This window comes from Colias croceus, chromosome W (assembly GCF_905220415.1).
Source record: "Colias croceus chromosome W, ilColCroc2.1".
Taxonomy (NCBI): domain Eukaryota; kingdom Metazoa; phylum Arthropoda; class Insecta; order Lepidoptera; family Pieridae; genus Colias; species Colias croceus.
In genome coordinates, this window is record NC_059567.1 from 1,066,804 (window position 1) to 1,088,578 (window position 21,775).

A 21,775-nucleotide genomic window follows, 5' to 3' on the forward strand; every position below is an offset into this window, starting at 1 on the left:
TCATTTACTACTGATTTAGATGAGTTAATTAATTTTGTTTTTTCGGATTTCCTTTTAGAAAACGAGCCAGAAGTTTGTATAGGTAGGGCCATTCTTTCCACTCACAATTCAAATATTAGGGAAATAAATAGGACTGTATTAGATCGTTTGCCAGGCGACCTTTTACATTTCTATTCAGTAGATAAAACGGCTACGGATGACACTGACGAATTGTATTTAGGCGTGGACGTGTTGAATAGTATGCACCCTAAAGGTATACCAGAACACGATCTCACATTAAAAGTAGGATGCATTTGCATAATAATTCGTAACCTTAGTTTTTCTGATCATTTAGTTAACGGTACAAAAGTCATAATCGTCGCGGCTTCACCTCGATTGATAACAGTTCGCAAACCGGGAATAGCCGAAATGTTTTTTATACCGCGAATCATGTTTAAAGCCCCCATTGATCACAATAGTCCAATAGAAATGTGTCGATTGCAGTTTCCCCTTCAGGTGTGTTATGCAATGACCATTCACAAGAGTCAAGGCCAAACCATTAATAGGGTTGGCATTGATTTAAGATCGGATGTCTTCAGTCACGGCCAGTTGTACGTGGCATTAGGTCGCGTACGGGATAGGAACGATTTAATGCTTCTTGTACATAGGGAAAAATTAATAGACGGTAAACCTTTCGTGAATAACGTCGTCATTCCACAGTTACTTTAGGGATTTCCCACCACGCATTACACTATTCACTTTGCAATTAATTGGTAGATTGACGAGTTACACTTGCAAGCATTACACACTCGGCTTCCTGGAATGAAATTGTTCACCTCCGTTCTATATCAGAAAAATCAATTATTAAAATCAAATCATGTTGCCAACGTTTACATTGTGCATATTTTTTATGAACTCTTATCATCACGACACTTATATTAAAAAACGAATTGATTCTACGTTAAAGTTGAAACACTGTGAAACAAATTATTTGTATTAAAGTAAAATGCGAGAGCGAATGTGTAGGTTTGTTATTGGTTTAAAGGTTGTATGCGCATTGTCAAGTATTTATGTCGGTGGCGGTGACAGTAATTTATAAAATTGACTGAACTTTTCTTATATCTATTAATAATGTCATGGATATGTAAGTCATAGCAGCTGCTTGGTTCATAGGAATTTAATTGGATTTGAATGGACCTTATCGGCTCGGTGACAGGTGGAAATGCGTGTCCACCTCTGGGGGCGCTCGCGCGCATCTCCGCTCGACACCGACCCGGTACCGTCCGCGGATCTCATACCTTCCGTTGGACTAAGTTTCTGCTATTGTCTTTCATGATCCATCGTTATTCTAAATTCGTTAGGCTGTAATTTCATTTTTATGAATTGCATCACGTCCGACGTATATTTACAGTACAACGGGCTACATCATTACTTCTAATATCACACTTACATTCGCTGAGCGCATTTTACAGTAATATTTAAATATTGTCTAACTATGCTTCAATTTTCTATGTACATCAATCAATTTTGTTTTTTTTTTAACATAAACTTACATGCACAACACAAACTATATTTTTTGTACATAAAATCAATTAAATTTAGTTTTATATAGACTACTAGAGTAAACTAGAGTAAATTAATTTAGATCGTGTAAATTATTGATGTAGATATTTTATTCATACATTTTATTTACGTGTATACGTATGTATTTTTGATAGAATCATGGTTATATTTATTTAATTTTATTTTATTACACGCATAACGCATAACTTAAACACGTGTCATTCATAACACACCTTACAATTTTTTTTTTCTTTTATAGTTAAGTATAATAGTAGTAATTAGTGTATATTGAGTAGTTAGAAAGTAGTTAGGTAACTCCGCCTGTGTTTGAGGGTGAATAGAATAAATTTTATCAGATTATTTTATTCTACCTCATCGCAGCCAGTCCCAAGCCTGGATAAAGGAGGAGGTGGTAGTTTTGGATTAATACAGAAAGTTTCAGATCTCATTTGCTCAGCATGATGTGAAGCACCTCACTGCCAGTAAGAAAATTGAAAAGTGTTCCTTTTTACGGATATTTGTCATAGGTTTTTATATTATATCTTTTATAACCTTTTAATTAGCTTTCTAAAATTATGAAACAACTTGGTATATTATTTTATATTTTCCAGATTGCAGAGGACAACAATATGACGACATTCAATCACAAGTTAAGTATATTATGTGTATTTGTTGGCGTAATTCGTATTTGAGTAAAATGAAGAATTAAAAAAAACATCTTGAGTAAATTTGGACAAAACTATGGATGCAAAACTCTTAAAAAAAGTGTATAAGTAAAACGTTTTACGTTTAAATTGATTGCCAGTGATAAAAAATGAGAATAATCAAATATATTTTTGTTTTGTTTTCAGAAACGCCATTGATTACCAGGAGAAATAGGAAAATATAGAAGACCAGTTTCATCCATAGGAAGAAAGACGCTTATTTTACCAACTAGCTATCCGCCCGCGGCTTCGCCCGCGTTTTCAAAGAAAAACCCGCATAGTTCCCGTTCCCGTGGGATTTCAGGGATAAAACCTAGCCTATGTTACTCGTGGATAATGTAGCTTTCGAATGGTGAAAGAATTTTTCAAATCTGCCAAGTAGTTTCGGAGCCTATTCAATTCATACAAACAAACAAACAAAAAATCAAACCTTTCCTCTTTATAATATTTGTATAGATAAAAGGACTTGAGGGCAAAATATTTTTACATATTAGGTATAGAAAAAGTCTTTAATTTTGATGAGAAAAAATAACAATGTTGAATTATTTTGTAGTACATAATATATTTATTGGCCTAATTCCTGTTTGTGAAAAATTTAAATTGCATAAATATAATACATCATGATTAAATTTACATTTTAATCGATTTCGAAACAGGAGGTAGTTCTCAATTGGCTTTTCAGTGGGATAACTGATTTTCAGTTTCCTTTTTTATTTATTTGAAAGCTGCCTGCAATGTGGTCCCAATTATCAAATCTTAACGATTTAGTTTCAAATTGAAGGTTTTAATTAAATGTGTTTTTTTTTTTCAGAAATACTACAAATTGCTCGATAACATAAGGAAGTTTCATCAGGAGGAGGAAATGAATTCAATATATTTTCATATATAAAACAAGCTTTGATAGTATATATTCGTAAAAAATGGAATCACCAGTTAAGTATATTAATTATATTTTTGGCCCAATTTATGTGTATGAAACAATTAAACTACATAAAGTAAATAGTTTCTTCAATGTGACCTTATTTATTTCGCTTTGTTAAATTTGTATAATTAAATGTCTTGTATTTTGTCACAAATACAAATATATTATAAAACATACAAATATTTGTTACTATTAGAATCATAATTCTTTATTAATTAATTTATACATTTTATTTCTAACTATATTGGTCCTACATAAACAATGAGTTTTATAAACAAAAATATATAAATATTTTAAACAATTTCAGCCAGACGCGCAAGGCGGTCAAAGGTCAGCGTTACTAAGAAGAAACACGTGAAAGCACGAAACAGCAGACCACCAGCGTGCCCCGCAGCTACCCGCATTGCTACACTCCTATTGGTCTTAGAACGATGTTATAGCCTATATTATGTTGATCCGACCTGTTCATAATATTTATTCAAAATTTGGAAGTTAATCAATGCAGTACTATTTGCGTCTAGCTCGGGGTAGCATATTTTTTTTCGATTATTATTTTGTAGAAGACGCCTCAAGTGTTAAAAAAATGTTCAGTGTATATTCCTACGTTTTTTTATGTATAGATTTTATTTAAGTTGTATGTTATTCGTTTTTTGTTATTTTGATTTTGTATAAATTTATACCTATAGATTTTCTTTAAAAATGAAAAAATGTACCTATTACTTATGTACTGTTACCATTAGTTGAATAATATAGTCATGTTAATAAAATAATTTTAGTTTCAATTATTGTTGTTTTATTCGCAATTCAAAAATAATTATTTTAATACATATTGATTTTATGAAACTTTATTTTAATATAATTAATATATTTGATTAGATAAATTGCCTACCATCTACTACACAAGATAATGTTTAGTACTTACCTACTTAAAATTAGCTTTTTCTTACGCTATTAACTTAATGATCTAAGTACCTATGCCATAGAAATGAACCTACTAAAATCATTGTTCACATGTTCGATTCAATAAACAGCGTATGAAGAACTTAACAAATTACAAAATTCTACTATGTACATAAGAGTAGTTTTTGTTCACCCTATAGCTGAAATGATAGCGATGTAGCATTATATTATATTGTCGCTATCTACATTGTATCGACGTATGCAATGATATTTACATTGCAAACCGACAGATGGAACTGAAAATAAACTATTTTTTTATAATAAACGTAGGTATAACTTCCTAACACCTAATTTAGTAGGTAGGTACATAAATTAAAAAAGGCACTCATATAAAATTAAAAATATAGATATTATTTGAAAGAGAATTATAAAAAAAAAAACAGCACTGATGAATGAATAAATGAAAATTAAACTAAAGATTTTAACTACATACCTAGGTACATAATTAACAGGGGGACTTGTTTATAATTCAGTTTTTGTTAGTTTATAAACAAGACAAGAGGTAGGTACCTAAACATTATTCAAGTAGGTATATGAATATATTCAATGAAATTAAAACACATTATTTAGGTATCTTATTTTGTATTGTACCTTTAACAAATAGCTTTCGAGATCATTAATTCAATCTTCTATTTTCATTATTGCTTCTGTTAAAAAATCTCTTTCTATATCGAAGTCGTTCAAAACTGAAAGAGAAATTAGTATATTTAATTTTTGTATTACATATACTGTACCTATATTATATATTTTAAAGACAAGTAGGTAATTTAATTTATCGAAAACTAAGCATTGACTTCTTCATTTTTTCTTATATTTCGCTTTTTTATACTTTTAAATAAGAAAAATAGGTAGGTATAAAATGATTTATGAATATCGATCAAATTATGAAGTACCTAAGTACATGGTGTAAGATTTTCAAACATTATTTTTTCAATTATTTATTCTTCAATATAGATCTTAATAACAATATTATAGATTGATGTAACATAAATATACAGGTAATATAGGTAGGTATGTTTGTTAAAAAATGTGTCAGTTTGCTATTTTCGTTTTAGTTGGTACAACAAAAAAACACAAATTACATCGCCAATTACATTCTGTTGTTGAAACATGTGACATGGGTAATGATTATAATAGAAAAAACATACAATTTCGGTGTATTTTTTTTACATCAATGAATTTTTCTTAGAGTGTTTTGTCATATTATATATATTTTTTATGGAACGATTAATTGCGATTAAGTACTTGTTTGTTTAATTGAGTAAGTGTTGTCTTGGACTTTTTTTTCTGACAAAATAAAAATTAATGATTTATTAGAATTAGAAATTATATATTATATAGGTATATTGCTATAGTCCAAGAGCTGATGATAGCTAGAAAAATTATAAATAAAAAAAAACAATATCGTTTGTTAAAACTCTTAGAGCACACGGAAGCTCGCGGGCTGCTTGCAGCCCGCGCACAACGCACCAGCTAGTTATTATTATTATTATTATAATATATAAAGCTACACTACCACTCACTCACTGACATCGGTTTTCTCGGAAACTACGTGGAAAGTGGGGGGGATTTCGATGTGATCGTGTAGAGGTGCGCCGAGTGACCAGAGGAAAAATATAGCGATCTGGATCATCTTCGAATACCGAGTGGACCCCTGGAGGTGCGCAGAAACGGTGCCACTTGGAGGGGGGGTGTCTGAACAAAAAATGCTCGGAACTGGTGGCGATTACCAGGGGTGGTGGAAAAATGGGGATTTTCGCGAAAACAAGATGGCCGCCGTACTTTGCTAAAATCGCCGTTTATGAATCCTTACGTCTCAAATTTGGCACACGTGCTCTGTTCGAGCCGGCAAATCGATCGGTGCCCCGTTCGAGTGGCTCCGGGCCCTGGTTTCCGACTTTCATACATTGGAAAATCCAACGGCCCGCGGAAACGGTGCGAGTTGGGTGGGGGGTCCCGGAACTAAAAATGATCACCACCCTGGGACGCTACCAGGGAGCCGTAGTGGGACGCTCGATTTTGGAATTTTTCCATTTTTGGCGCAAACATAAAAACGTAAATTTAGCCGAGGTGGTGCAATGGAGAAATACACCAATGACGCATTCGTACTCGCCCAGCTCCCAGTATATCCAGAAAAATCCGAAATCTTAAACTTTCCCTCATCTCTCGAAGACGGTCAACGGCCCGCGCAAACGGTAGCAGCTACATCTGGGGTGCTCAAACTAAACTTGTAGTAGACCTCGAGCAATTACCACAGATAGTGAAAAAAATTCAAAATGGCGGAAAAAATGGCCACCGCCATACAAATTCTAAAATGGTCATCTCTGGTCCGATCGCGCTGAAACTTGGCACAGGGGCTTTAGTCAAGCCGCACATTGAGATGGCATACTCATAATCGAGTTTCCATCGCTGGTTTCCGAGTTTCATACAACGCGAAATTCGACGGCTCTCCAAAACGGCACTAGATAGCCGGGGGGTGTAGAACTAAAAATTGATCAGGAAGATGGGGCGCTCCCAGGGCAATCGAGAAATTTCAAATTGGACGCAATTTTTTTTTCAAAAATGGCCAATTTTTCAAAGCAAGTTGGTGGCGCCGGTTACTTTACGATCGGTCTGAAAATTGACTTCTGTGCTCTAATCGGCCATATTTACAAAACTGCATACTCAGAATTTCTCTCCGACCCTCGGTTTCCATTTTCCATACATCACGAAATTCAACGGCTCTCTGAACCGGTGGCAGGTAGGGCGGGGTCGCCGAAGTAAAAAATGCTTCAAAACCTGGTCCACTTCCAGGCATGTAAAAATATTTGGTAAAAAGCGAAATTTTTTTTTTCGAAAATTTTGTATGGAAATTTTCATAGTAGGAAGGGTAATTGAATAGCAACGGCAAAAGACGGCGCCGCGGGCTGCTTGCTGCTCGCGCACCGCGCAACCTCGAAGGTCGACAGCCTCCCGGAGTAGAAAATATTTATTAACTTTTGAACTACCGCACGAGCCAAGCGAGCGAAGCGAGCGAGTCACGGCAGCGGCCAGCGTAAACATTCAAATAGGTAGCGAGGAGCGAAGCGACGAGCGTGTTAGGTTAACTTTTGAACTACTTACCGCACGAGCCAAGCGAGCGAAGCGAGCGAGTCGCGTTAACGGCCGGCCTAAATATTCAAATAGGTAGCGAGGAGCGAAGTGACGAGCGTGTTAGGTTAACTTATGAACTACCTACCGCACGAGCCAAGCGAGCGAAGCGAGCGAGTTGCGGCAGCGGCCGGCCTAAATATTCAAATAGGTAGCGAGGAGCGAAGCGACGAGCGTGTTAGGTTAACTCTTGAACAGTTTATTATGAAAAGTCACTGCCCGCTATCGATAAGACGTTTCAAAAATTTTACCAATATTTGAATAAGTAATTTATAAGCAATTTAAGTAGCGAGGAGCGAAGCGACGAGCGTGTAAGGTTAACTTTTGAACTACCACACGAGCCATGCGAGCGAAGCGAGCGAGTCACGGCAGCGGCCGGCCTAAATATTCAAATAGGTAGCGAGGAGCGAAGCGACGAGCGTGTTAGGTTAACTTTTGAACTACCTATCGCACGAGCCAAGCGAGCGAAGCGAGCGAGTCTTGGCAGCGGCCGGCCTAAATATTCTAATAGGTAGCGAGGAGCGAAGCGACGAGCGTGAGGTTAACTCTTGAACAGTTTATTATGAAAAGTCACTGCCCGCTATCGATAAGACGTTTCAAAAATTTAACAATATTTGAATAAGTAATTTATAAGCAGTTTCGACTGACTGTAGAATCGCTGTTAGCAGATGTTACTAATGGAAAGGAAATTCGAATGCATTTTCAAATGACTGAAAATTTCTGCCCTGGGATGAGCCGCGAGCTGCTTGCAGCTCGCGCACCACGCACCCTCGAAGGTGGACAGCCCCCCGGAATAGAAAATTTTGAATGGGGAATTTATAAGCATTACCGACTGACTGTAGAATCGCTGTTAGGAGATGTAACAAATGGATAGGAAATTTGAATGCATTTTCAAATGACTGAAGAATTCTGCCCTGGGATGAGCCGCGAGCTGCTTGCAGCTCGCGCACCATGCACCCTCGAAGGTGAACCGCCCCCCGGAATAGAAAATATTTGAATTTGAAATTTATAAGCACTTCCGATTGACTGTGGAATCGCTGTTTGCAGATAATAGCAAATTGACGGGGAATTTTAATGCATTTTCAAATGACTGAAGATTTCTGTCCTGGGATGCTTCGCGGGCTGCTTGCAGCCCGCGCACTACGCTCCCTCGAAGGTGGACAGCCTCCCGGAGTGGAAAATACTTGAATGGGGAATTTATAAGCATTACCGACTGACTGTGGAATCGCTGTTAGCAGAAAATTACAAATGGACTGGGAATTCTAACACATTTTCTAATGACTGCCCTATTGCTTCAACCCAGGGGCAAAAGGGGCTCGCGGGCTGCTTGCAGCCCGCGCACAACGCACCAGCTAGTTATAATATATAAAGCTACACTACCACTGACTGACTGACATCGGGTTTCTCGGAAACTACGCGGAAAGTTGGGGGGATTTCGACGTGATCGTGTAGAGGTGCGCCGAGTGACCACCGGAAAAATATTGACATCTCCAACACCCTGGACAAGAGAGTGGACCCCTGGAGGTGCGCAAAAACGGTGATACCTGGAGGGGGGGTGTCTGAACAAAAAATGCTCAGAACAGGTGGCGATTACCAGGGGTGGTGGAAAAATGGGGATTTTCGCGAAAACAAGATGGCCGCCGTACTTTGCCAAAATCGCCGTTTATGAATCCTTACGTCTCAAATTTGGCACACGTGCTCTGTTCGAGCCGGCGAATCGATCGGTGCCCCGTTCGAGTGGCTCCGGGCCCCCGTTTTCAACTTCCATACAACGTAAACTCCAACGGCCTGCGGAAACGGAGCGAGTTGGGTTGGGGGTCCCGGAACTAAAAATGATCACCACCCTGGGACGCTACCAGGGAGCCATAGTGGGACGCTCGATTTTGGAATTTTTCCATTTTTGGCGCAAACATAAAAACGTAAATTTAGACGAGGTGGTGCAATGGAGAAATACACCAATGACGCATTCGTACTCGCCCAGCTCCCAGGATATCCAGAAAAATCCGAAATCTTAAACTTTCCCTCATCTCTCGAAGACGGTCAACGGCCCGCGCAAACGGTAGCAGCTACATCTGGGGTGCTCGAACTAAACTTGGAGTAGACCTCGAGCAATTACCACAGATAGTGAAAAAAATTCAAAATGGCGGAAAAAATGGCCGCCGCCATACAAATTCTAAAACGGCCATCGCTGGTCCGATTGCGCTGAAACTTGGCACAGGGGCTTAAATCAAGCCGCACATTGAGATGGCATACTCATAATCGAGTTTCCACCGCTGGTTTCCGAGTTTCATACAACGCGAAATTCGACGGCTCTCCGAAACGGCACTAGATAGCTGGGGGGTGTAGAACTAAAAATTGATCAGGAAGATGGGGCGCTCCCAGGGCAATCGAGAAATTTCAAATTGGACGCCATTTTTTTTTCAAAAATGGCCAATTTTTCAAAGCAAGATGGTGGCGCCGGTTCCGTCACGATCGGTTTGAAAATTGACTTCTGTGCTCTAATCGGCCAGATTTACAAAACTGCATACTCAGAATATCTCTCCAACCCCCGGTTTCCATTTTCCATACATCACGAAATTCAACGGCTCTCTGAACCGGTGGCACTTAGGTCTGGGTCGTCGAAGTAAAAAATGTTTAAAAACTTGGTCCGCTTCCAGGCACATAAAATTTTTTTCTAAAAAGCGAAATTTTTTTTTTTCGAAAATTTTGTATTGAAATTTCCATAGTACGAAGGGTAATTGAATAGCATCGGCAAAAGACGGCACCGTGGGCTGCTTGCTGCCTCCCGGTTGACAGCCTCCCGGAGTAGAAAATATTTATTAACTTTTGAACTACCGCACGAGCCAAGCGAGCGAAGCGAGCGAGTCACGGCAGCGGCCAGCGTAAATATTCAAATAGGTAGCGAGGAGCGAAGCGACGAGCGTGTTAGGTTAACTTTTGAACTACTTACCGCACGAGCCAAGCGAGCGAAGCGAGCGAGTCGCGTCAACGGCCGGCCTAAATATTCAAATAGGTAGCGAGGAGCGAAGCGACGAGCGTGTTAGGTTAACTTATGAACTACCTACCGCACGAGCCAAGCGAGCGAAGCGAGCGAGTTGCGGCAGCGGCCGGCCTAAATATTCAAATAGGTAGCGAGGAGCGAAGCGACGAGCGTGTTAGGCCCTGGGATGAGCCGCGAGCTGCTTGCAGCTCGCGCACCACGCACCCTCGATGGTGGATAGCCCCCCGGTATAGAAAATATTTGAATGGGGAATTTATAAGCACTTCCGATTGACTGTGGAATCGCTGTTAGCAGATAAAAGCAAATTGACGGGGAATTTTAACGCATTTTCAAATGACTGAAGATTTCTGCCCTGGGATGCTTCGCGGGCTGCTTGCAGCTCGCGCACCACGCACCCTCGAAGGTGGACAGCCTCCCGGAGTGGAGAATACTTGAATGGGGAATTTATAAGCATTACCGACTGACTGTAGAATCGCTGTTAGCAGATGTAACAAATGGACAGGAAATTCGAATGCATTTTCAAATGACTGCCCTATTGCTTCAACTCAGGGGCAAAAGGGGCTCGCGGGCTGCTTGCAGCCCGCGCACAACGCACCAGCTAGTTATTATTATTATAATATATAAAGCTACACTACCACTCACTCACTCACTGACATCGCTTTTCTCGGAAACTACGTGGAAAGTGGGGGGGATTTCGACGTGATCGTGTAGAGGTGCGCCGAGTGACCAGAGGAAAAATATAGCGATCTCGATCACCTTCGAATACCGAGTGGACCCCTGGTGGTGCGCAGAAACGGTGCCACCTGGAGGGGGGGTGTCTGAACAAAAAATGCTCGGAACTGGTGGCGATTACCAGGGATGATGGAAAAATGGTGATTTTCGCGAAAACAAGATGGCCGCCGTACTTTGCCAAAATCGCCGTTTATGAATCCTTACGTCTCAAATTTGGCACACGTGCTCTGTTCGAGCCGGCGAATCGATCGGTGCCCCGTTCGAGTGGCTCCGGGCCCCAGTTTCCAACTTCCATACAACGTAAAATCCAACGGCCCGCGGAAACGGTGCGAGTTGGGTGGGGGGTGTCGGAACTAAAAATGATCACCACCCTGGGACGCTACCAGGGAGCCGTAGTGGGACGCTCGATTTTGGAATTTTTCCATTTTTGGCGCAAACATAAAAACGTAAATTTAGACGAGGTGGCGCAACGGAGAAATACACCAATGATGCATTCGTACTCGCCCAGCTCCCAGGATATCCAGAAAAATACGAAATTAAAAAAAAAATAAGAAAAAAATTGAGTGTCTTTTTGACAGTGGTGTGTGACAGTTTTGCTCTGCTAATATTTTAATAGTAAAAATAGTAAACTTACCTGATTACACTCATAAAGTACATAAAACACTTATTTGATATACAGTTTACAACGTGTAGTGTTATCTTGGCGAACAATTGTGTTTATAAACTATAGTAAGTAAATTTTAGTGCACAACGGACGATCAGCTGATTTTACGATACCCTCACAGCTGATTCATTAATTGGAGACTTCATTCTATTGACCAATTTATATTACTGCCATCTAGCGAACTTAACTTGTAGCATTGTGTTAAAACTGATAATGACAAACAAGTGCAATACCTGCGGAAAGTTCATTGCTTCGGCAGATGGCGTTAAATGTATTAAGTGTAATACATCTTATCACAGACAATGCAGTAATCTTAGTCCAGACGCCCGTGCCAATACCAAATGGATGTGTAAGACTTGCAAAGCGAAAAACACTTCAAAAGCAGTTGAAATAACTCCCGCTCAGTGTCATGATGCTGATGTTTTCTTGGATGTCGTATCTCCCCAACAAAAAAATTCCCCTTCTCTAATAGACGAGATTAAGCTGCTTCGTACTGAAATATCAAATTTTAGACTGGATATGACTAAATTAACCACCTTAGTTACCAACTTCGCTAGTCGATTGGATAGCATAGAGGAGCGTGTCTCGCATTTGGAGGCCGGGTCTGGCGCGGCGGCCGATAAAGACAATGAGCAGTTGCAACAGAGTCTTGACTCGATCGAGCTTTTAAAAAAACAGCTGAATGAATCCGAGCAAGAAATGCTGTTAAATGATGTAGAAATCACGGGTATTTCGGAAAATAGTGGCGAAAATCTACTTCATATCACTATAACTTTGGCTCAAAAACTAGGTCTAGCTATAGACGAGCGCGATATTGCGAACGTACACAGGCGCGGCGTGCGCAGACGAGGAGAGGGCGAGGGAAGCGGGGCGGGCGAAGCGCCGCAATCGCGCCCTATCGTCGTGCGCCTCACGCGGCGTCACCTGCGCGACGAGCTGCTGCGCGCAGCGCGCGTGCGGCGCGGCGCGGACACCGCCGGCACGGGGGTGCAGGGCGAGCCTCGACGCTTTTATGTGAACGAACATCTCACGTACAGTAACCGAAAACTGTTCTTTGCAGCGCGTGAGAAGTTAGGGCGGTCTAAGAACTGGCGTTTCGTTTGGACTCGCGCGGGTCATGTGTATGCTAGACGGGATAATAAATCTAAAGTAGTTAATATTAAGTCGGAAGACGACATAAATAAGGTTTTTTATTCATAATCTTTTTGAACTCGCAATTATCCCCAACCTATACGAAAATGTTTATTTCATATTTATATTATGTACTCATTCTTGACTTTTGTTATAATATTGCAATAATTGTGAACTGTGTTATGAGTGATATACTTGGCCTTTATACACTTAAATTTTATTGCAATAATTATGTGGTTCTACTTATATGTATGAATGTCACTATGGTTTGTCGCCTAAAATGTAATGCCGTTAAATGTGTGCCTTATAAGAACATATTGGATAGTATAATATTATCTGTTATATTACTAAAAAATCTTTTGTATTGTTTTTGTATTCTATACAAACATAAAGCATATTTTTATCACCAACTTACACCTCCTTTTATTGGGAATGAGCTTGTTTTGTATAGTGTAACAATTTTATTTATTATTTCGACGCATAACATGTTTTTGTCGTGGTTGGATAAGATGCATTGTTTTATATTGTTATACTTAAACAGCAATTTTGTTCATAATATATGTAAAGATGTTGTCTTGGGTGTGATAATTTATTTTATAGTTAATTTTAATTATTATTTAAGCATTACATTCACAGAATTAGAAATAAAACTTAGGCTTTATAGTGTTTATTTTGCATTTGTGCTTCCTGAAACAGTTTATAGTGTGTTTATAATTTGTTTTATACATTCAAAGATAATTTATTTTATAGTTAATTTTAATTATTATTTAAGCATTACATTCACAGAATTAGAAATAAAACTTAGGCTTTATAGTGTTTATTTTGCATTTGTGCTTCCTGAAACAGTTTATAGTGTGTTTATAATTTGTTTTATACATTCAAAGATGTTTGCAAGTATCCTTATTGTTGTACCTTCGTATGGATTTGCCTTGTTGATGGTGGTGTGTATTATTCGTGTTTCCAGCTTTTATATGTTTCATTTTATCTATTTTATTTTTTGGCCAATATATTACATATATGTACTTCATTTAAATTATATATTTAATGTATTTAATTATGGTTAAGTCAAATCTCATAATTGGTTTAATAAACATAATATGTTCTCTTGGTACTGGTCACGAAGAACTTATTGTTGCAATGGAACACCATAACGTGGACGTACTGGGTATTAACGAAACGTGGTTAAAGGAGGGGGAGGAGGGTCGTGCGCCTACAATCTCTGGTTATCGCCTTGTTCATAAGCCTCGACCGCCCCATGTGCGAGCTCGCGGCGGCGGTGTCGGGTTTTATGTTAGGAATAGCTTGAATTTTAAAGTGTTAAAACATCCTTGTTGTTCTAATGTTGAACAAATGTGGATAACGTTAAACATAAGATGTAAAAAACTCGTTATAGGAACGGCATACCGCCCGCCATGGCTAAATATCGACACATTCGTTAATGCGGTTTATGAGTCGGTTGTAAGTTTTTCGTGGGCTGACAATATGATTGTAATGGGTGACTTTAATATTAATTTTACAGATACAAGCACTATGGGATATCGCAAATTAACCGAATTTTTAACGATGACGAGTTTATCGCAGATCGTAAACGAACCCACCCATTTCACTAATCATAGTGAAACCATCCTTGACCTTGTGTGTACTGATACAAGTGTTAGACGGATTGCAGTCAACTATATTAATGATCTTAGTCACCACGCCTTGGTTACGTGCGAACTTCATATCATTAAGGATAAGCCCATTCCTTTAAAAATAGAACATAGGTCAATTAAAGATATAGACATGGATTTATTTGATACCGCTATGACGAACATTAACTGGGATATTGTAATTGATCACCAAGACATTGATAACTTCGTATTTAAATTTAATTCAACTATTCTATCAACTTTTGACTGGCTTGCTCCTTTAAAGTCTTTTTATGTAAAAAATCACAACTACCCTTGGATTACATATAATATCAAGTTGTTAATGAGACGCAGGGATAGTGCTTATACTAGAGCTAAATTGTCTAAACAAGACAGTCATAAATCTTACTACTTAGAGTTAAAAAAGGCAGTTGCGCAAGCCATTGAACGTGAAAAAATATGTTATTTTGAAACTTTCGTAAATTCAAACTTGAATAATCCTCGTATGTTGTGGAATAATATAAAGAAAAATGTTAACATAAATGTAAAAAATATAATTTCGTTGCCAGATCATCTTAGACATCCAGATGATATAAATCGTCACTTTTTGGATATTCCAGGTAAATCTGGTGTCTCTAAAGAGCAATTAGATTTATTTGTAAATAACAAAAAATACATTTCACAGTTTTCTTTTGCGACTGTCTCTAAAGACGAGGTACTTAAGTACTGTCGGTCTTTGCATTCTAATGCCATTGGGTGCGACGGAATTTCACTAGACATGCTTAAATTAACGTTACCCTATACTGCTGAAATAATTACAAGTATCATAAATACATCTTTATCAACTTGCACCTTCCCTTCTATTTGGCGTAAAGCGCTCATCAAACCGTTACCCAAAATTAACAACCCAAATTGTTTTAAAGATCTCAGACCAATAAGCATTTTACCGTGTCTATCAAAGATTCTAGAGAAAGTAGTGTGTGCGCAGGTTAGGCGGTACTTGGACGAAAATGACATATTACCAACGAGGCAATCGGGCTTTAGGAAGCAAAAAAGCACTACGACAGCACTGTTGGATGTGGTAGACAATATGCTTGAGGCTCAAGATAGAGGAGAAGGAACTTTGCTGATTCTCTTGGACTACTCTAGAGCCTTTGATTGTATTAATATACAATTGCTTCTCAGTAAGCTGTCTTACTATGGCTTTGATGACAATACCTTGCAGTGGTTTAAAAGCTATCTTTCTTGTCGCTCACAAATGGTTGAAATAAAAGGGGATAGTGGACAAAGGGCATGTTCATCTGCATGGGCGGAAGTTTCTAGAGGAGTACCGCAGGGCTCCATTCTTGGTCCCCTTCTGTTCATACTGTATACGGCCGATGTGACACAATGCATAAAATATTGTAAATACCATCTCTATGCGGACGATATTCAATTATACCTTTCGTTCAAGGTCAGTGAGATGGATATGGCTCTAAAAAGGCTCCATGAAGACTTGCATCGCATATCAGTATGGTCAGAGTCGAATTGCCTTGCTCTTAATTCCAGTAAAACCAAGTACATGGTCATAGGTTCACCTCATCAAGTTGATTCAATAGTAGCTCAAAAACCTGCTATATTTCTAAATGGAGAACCTATCGAAAGAGTAACTGAAGCGCGTAATCTCGGTGTTATATTCGATGAGGGTTTGAGATTCAACAAGCATATCTTAAACATATCAAAAAATTGTTTCTATCGGCTAAAACTGCTCTATCGTATTAGACATTCATTAAGTGTTAATGTTAGAAAATTGCTATGTGAATCACTTATATTATCCAAATTTAATTATGCTGATACGGTAGTTGGGCCTAGGTTGCTTACATCCACGAAAAAAATTGCGCAACGGGTGCAAAACGCCTGTGCCCGTTTTTGTTATGAAATACCCTACCGTGATCATGTAACACCATTTTTGTCGAATAACAATTCTCTAAAAATGGAGTACCGTACCCACGTGCATCTGGCCACGCTTCTATTTAATGTTTTAAAGTACAGAGTGCCTGTGTATTTGTACGACAAACTGAAATGGCTGGCGGATCATAATACAGCCTACCAGACTCGTCACGCAACTTCTTTATTAGAAATACCTCTTCACAGAACATCCGCATTTAGGGGGAGTTTTAGATATCAAGCTTCAAAATGCTGGAACGACCTACCGCCGCCTATTCGTTCCCAACAAAGCGTATTCTCTTTTAAAAACAAACTGAAGTCTTATCTTCTTGACATTCAAAAGCGCAATCAGAAATTTTAACCCCATCAAACTGTCCTTTATTGATTAATTTTCTTTTTGTCAAAATACACTCACTTTTACAAATTTCATATAAATATAAATGTGTATGTATCAATATCTGAATATATTATATTGCTGACTTTTATTTATGTATATTGAATTTTATGTGCACAAATTTAATTTAATATTACACAATATATATATATTATTCATTTACTTATTATATTATGTATTTATAAAGTATATATATCGATTCAATTATATTTTTACTTGCATATTGTTGGATACCTTAGTCTGAACCTTGGATCATTAAGTAAGTAAGTTACTTAATGATCTTAGGTCTGAACGGAAATACATCTACTGTCAACAAGACATCCTAAGGCGGCCACTGAAAATCAGTGATAACACACTGAGTGGTTGGCCTAATTATGGCATACGTACTTATATCTTTTATGTTCCTTTTTTCTTAACTAAATTGTATCTTTTTTTATGTGTCCATAATAAACTTATTTCATTTCATTTCATTTCATTTCATTTCATTTCATTTCATTTCATTTCATTTCATTTCATTTCATTTCATTTCATTTCAAATCTTAAACTTTCCCTCATCTCTCGAAGACGGTCAACGGCCCGCGCAAACGGTAGCAGCTACATCTGGGGTGCTCGAACTAAACTTGGAGTAGACCTCGAGCAATTACCACAGAGTGCGAAAAAAATTCAAAATGGCGGAAAAAATGGCCGCCGCCATACAAATTCTAAAACGGCCACCGCTGGTGTGATCGCGCTGAAACTTGGCACAGGGGCTTTAATCGAGCCGCACATTAAGGTTGGATACTCATAATTGAATTTCCACCGCTGGTTTCCGAGTTTCATACAACGCGAAATTCGACGGCTCTCGGAAACGGCGCGAGATAGGTGGGGGGTGTAGAACTAAAAAATGATCAGGAAGATGGGGTGCTACCAGGGCAATGGAGAAATTTCAAATTGGACGCCATTTTTTTTTCAAAAATGGCCAATTTTTCAAAGCAAGATGGTGGCGCCGGTTACTTTACGATGGGTCTAAAAATTGACTTTTGTGCTCTTATCGGCCATATTTACAAAACTGCATACTCAGAATCTCTCTCCGACCCCTGGTTTCCATTTTCCATACATCAGGAAATTCAACGGCTCTCTGAACCGGTGACAGGTAGGTCGGGGTCGCCTAAGTAAAAAATGTTTAAAAACTTGGTCCGCTTCCAGGCACATAAAATTTTTTGCTAAAAAGCGAAATTTTTTTTTTCGAAAATTTTGTATGGAAATTTCCATAGTAGGAAGGATGATTGAATAGCAACGGCAAAAGGTGGTACCGCGGGCTGCTTGCTGCCCGCGCACCGCGCAACCTCGAAGGTCGACAGCCTCCCGGAGTATAAAATATTTGAAATATTTGAATAAGTAATTTATAAGCAGTTTCGACTGACTGTGGAATCGCTGTTAGCAGATAATAAGAAATGGATAGGGAATTGTAATACATTTTCAAATGACTGAAGATTACTGCCCTGGGACGCGCCGCGGGCTGCTTGCTGCCCGCGCACCACGCAACTTCGGTGGAAGATGGCCTCCCGGAGTAGAAAAAAAACTTGAATAGGGAATTTATAAGCATTTCGGACTGACTGTGGAATCGCTTTTAGCAGATAGTAACAAAATATGGACAGGAAATTCTAATGCATTTTCAAATGACGGAAGATTTCTACCCTGGGTCAAGCCGTGGGCTGCTTGCAGCCCGCGCACCACGCGCCCTCGAAGGTGGACAGCCTCACGAAGTAAAAAAACCAGCACGCTCACCAAGTGCCGGATTACCACACGATCTTCTCTGGCTGAAGGCTGAATAGTGTGCAGGAAAGATTGATTTTTTGTTGCATTTGTAGGCAGTCGCTATTCTATCTGGAATTTATCTAAAACCAGCGGCCCGCCCCGGCTTCGCCCGTGGTACATGTTTACGTTTTCTCACCATAAGAACCATTCTCGTACATCAAAGAATATTATAAAAAAAAGGTTATCGAAATCGGTCTAGCCGTTCACGCGTGACGCCGTGACCAAGGAAAACGGGTTTCATCGTTATATATTTTGTAGATAGGTATTTATATATATAATTTACTAGCGGTCCGCCCCGGCTTCGCCCGTGGTACATATTTCGCAATAAAAGGTAGCCTATGTTCTTTCTCAGGGTCTAAAGATTATCTGTGCCAAATTTCATCAAAACCGGTCCAGTAGTTTATGCGTGAAAACCATACATACATACATACAAACCTTTCCTCTTTATAATATTAGTATAGATTATATGAATTTTAAAATAATATTGGAGCAAAAGACGCCAATATGTAGTTAGATATCTACAAAGGCTATTCAAATTCAATACGATAGAGACACAATTCCAAATTTTGAACCAATTCGACCTTGGGAAGTTATAAACTGACTTCCTAAAAAAAGTTAGCCAAATAGGTATGTATATTCTTAGTTAATTTTTAGGCATTACGTAAAGTACTAAATTTTACATAGGTACTTACCTATATCAATATATATGTACAATAGGCTGACAATGATGATGATGATGATATAGACCTGCCTACCTAAATTGTTACTTACATCAAAAGTTTTAATGAAACTTGAAAACACTTGAATGTGATTTTTGAATTTTTATTGGTATAAATTTCTGTACTAGCTCTCCGCGCGCCAGCGGCTTCGCCAGCGTAGTTGAAGAACCCGCATAGTTGTGAATAATAATATAGGTAATGAACCGAGATGAGTAATTTCTATTCATGTTATTAAAACAAATTGTAAAAAATCGAGGTTAAGCAACCATATTTTTTTTTATACAGATTCTCTACGGACGGATCTCACGGATACCAGTGTCGAGAGTTCGACTCGACATAACGTAATTGACACAGTTAAAACAGGACGAATAAATACTGACCATTGCTATGGGGTCTATAAAACCAGCGTATATTTGCATAACAATTGTTCTTTGTCAAAAATATTTAATGTGTAGAAATGGACTGTTTATTTTTTTATTAAATATGTAAGTGGGAAGGTAACTACATAGATTTAAATAAAAATGATTCAAGTGCGAGTTGGACTCACAATACTAAGGTTTCCGTATAAATATGAAACTTCATTATAAGACCTTGCAAGATTGCTTATCTACCGTTTTTATTATTTTTATTGTTGAAGCGACATCGACATCATGATCTCTGAAATTTTCAAATGTAGGTATCATGGTTCATGAGATACAGCCTGGTGGCAGATGGACAAACAGACAGTCAGTCAGTAATAGGGTCCCCTTTTTACCCTTTGGGTACAGATTCTTAAGAATATAACATTTTTATTATTTATTATAAATTTTTAAATCATTAATATTCAAGATCTGTAGAATAAGTGTGGAACCTATACTATCTCATTAAACATGTATAGTAATAAGTATGTATCTATTAAATAATTATTTATACAGATTTTTTATTTCATTTAGCTTTCACCAATGTAATTGTGAATAAAATGTACCCACCCACCCTCTTCAAATATTTATATGATTTCAAATCAAATTGGAATAATAAAAATAAATAATCAACAAGCATTCAATGAGAATTTTATAAATCAATGCAGTTTACTTTAACATATTATGCTATATTATGCATAGTTATCTAACATTAAAATATATTTAAAAATTACATAGTTATATGAAAGCAATTTAAATTATTTGTTTCTGCTTTATGAATATTATTATTATTACTAAGAGACACTAGATTAATAAGAAAATGAAACACATTAAAATGTTTTCATTATATTATATTTACACTGAAAACATAATATCCAAACCATGATAACTATTTATTTAATTTAATTATAAACATGTTTTGGTGTAGTGATAGCTACCATGTTTATATTAATATTTTAATGATACAGTAATTTTTATTTCATATTTTTGTCAAGACTTCTGTAGGGATCCTGAGTTACATTGTTCTTGAAAGATATTTTTTGGATAGAGATTATATTAAATTTATGATGTTTGGTGAATTAAAATTGATAAAGAGTACCGGCCACATTACTATACTTGGTTCCTTTTTTCTTATAGCAAACAATGTTGTTTAAAATGTAGACGGCTTTTACTTATTAGGTATTTTCTTTATATTATAGTAAGAACTAAGAAGTATAAAATGTACAGTAACAATAGCTATCAAGTTTTCAGAGATATCATGGTTATTCAAATTGAAATTTATACACTTTATTACTATTTTTTCATCTATAATATAATACCATCAATGGGTCAATCAGTCTGTGTTATTCAATATTAATAATACAAATAACTTTCTGGAATCTTCAATAAATGTAAAATGTGAGCATCTGCAAATCATAAAACATTTCCTTTATGTTTGGTAAATTCAACTTTTGTTTTTCTTTATTTTCATACCCTCTAATCTTATTAGATTTCACTTGTTTTACACTTGGCATTTTAGCCTTCTTTCATCACAAAAATGTATGTTTTAATTCATTGTTAACCATTGTTCGATTTTTATTCAATGACATGAAAACTTCTTATCCACTTCTTTTGGAGTGATAAATTGGCAAATCATATTTTTGTTATGCATAAATAACACATAATATTTTACATTATACACAAGAAGCCGTTTTCTTATTTGTTTTCGGAAAGTTGTTTGTTGACATAAATATTCATTTGACGTTACAATGATCATTTAAAATTTGACATTAGTATCAATAGTAAAAAAGTGCATTAAATTAACAATTGAAAGACTTTAATTCATTAAATCTTTAAAAGAAATATAATGACATAAAAATAAAACAGATTTAATGAAATAAAAAATTACGAGCACATATAACTTTTTTCCAAGTGCATTAAAATTAAAAACATTGCTATTATGACCAAAAAATATATAATGTTGGCAGCATTGGATATGTTTTTCTCAAATCATATTAAACTTCAATAAAATTAATTATTAAGCAATTTAATCAAGTCGATACATTTTTTGTGTACTTTAGAATAATTTCATAAATATTATATTTGTGTTTAATAATTATGAAAATATTGAATTCTTGATTATGTTTAT

General features: G+C 37.2%; 2 protein-coding genes and 1 long non-coding RNA gene across 3 annotated transcripts in view; 2 read left to right on the top strand and 1 right to left on the bottom strand.

Annotated features, from left to right (window-relative positions):
- LOC123704897 overlaps positions 1–21,775 on the bottom strand; it is a 490,404-nt gene that overhangs the window by 433,133 nt on the left and 35,496 nt on the right. The window lies entirely within an intron of this gene.
- LOC123704904 lies at positions 2,704–3,512 on the top strand. Its single transcript, XR_006753220.1, has 3 exons — positions 2,704–2,740; positions 3,058–3,183; positions 3,476–3,512. It is a non-coding gene; the product is annotated as an uncharacterized LOC123704904 (long non-coding RNA).
- On the top strand, positions 12,000–12,854 carry LOC123704862. The gene has a single exon (XM_045653353.1). The coding sequence runs from the start codon at positions 12,000–12,002 to the stop codon at positions 12,852–12,854; it is 855 nt and encodes a 284-aa protein (XP_045509309.1).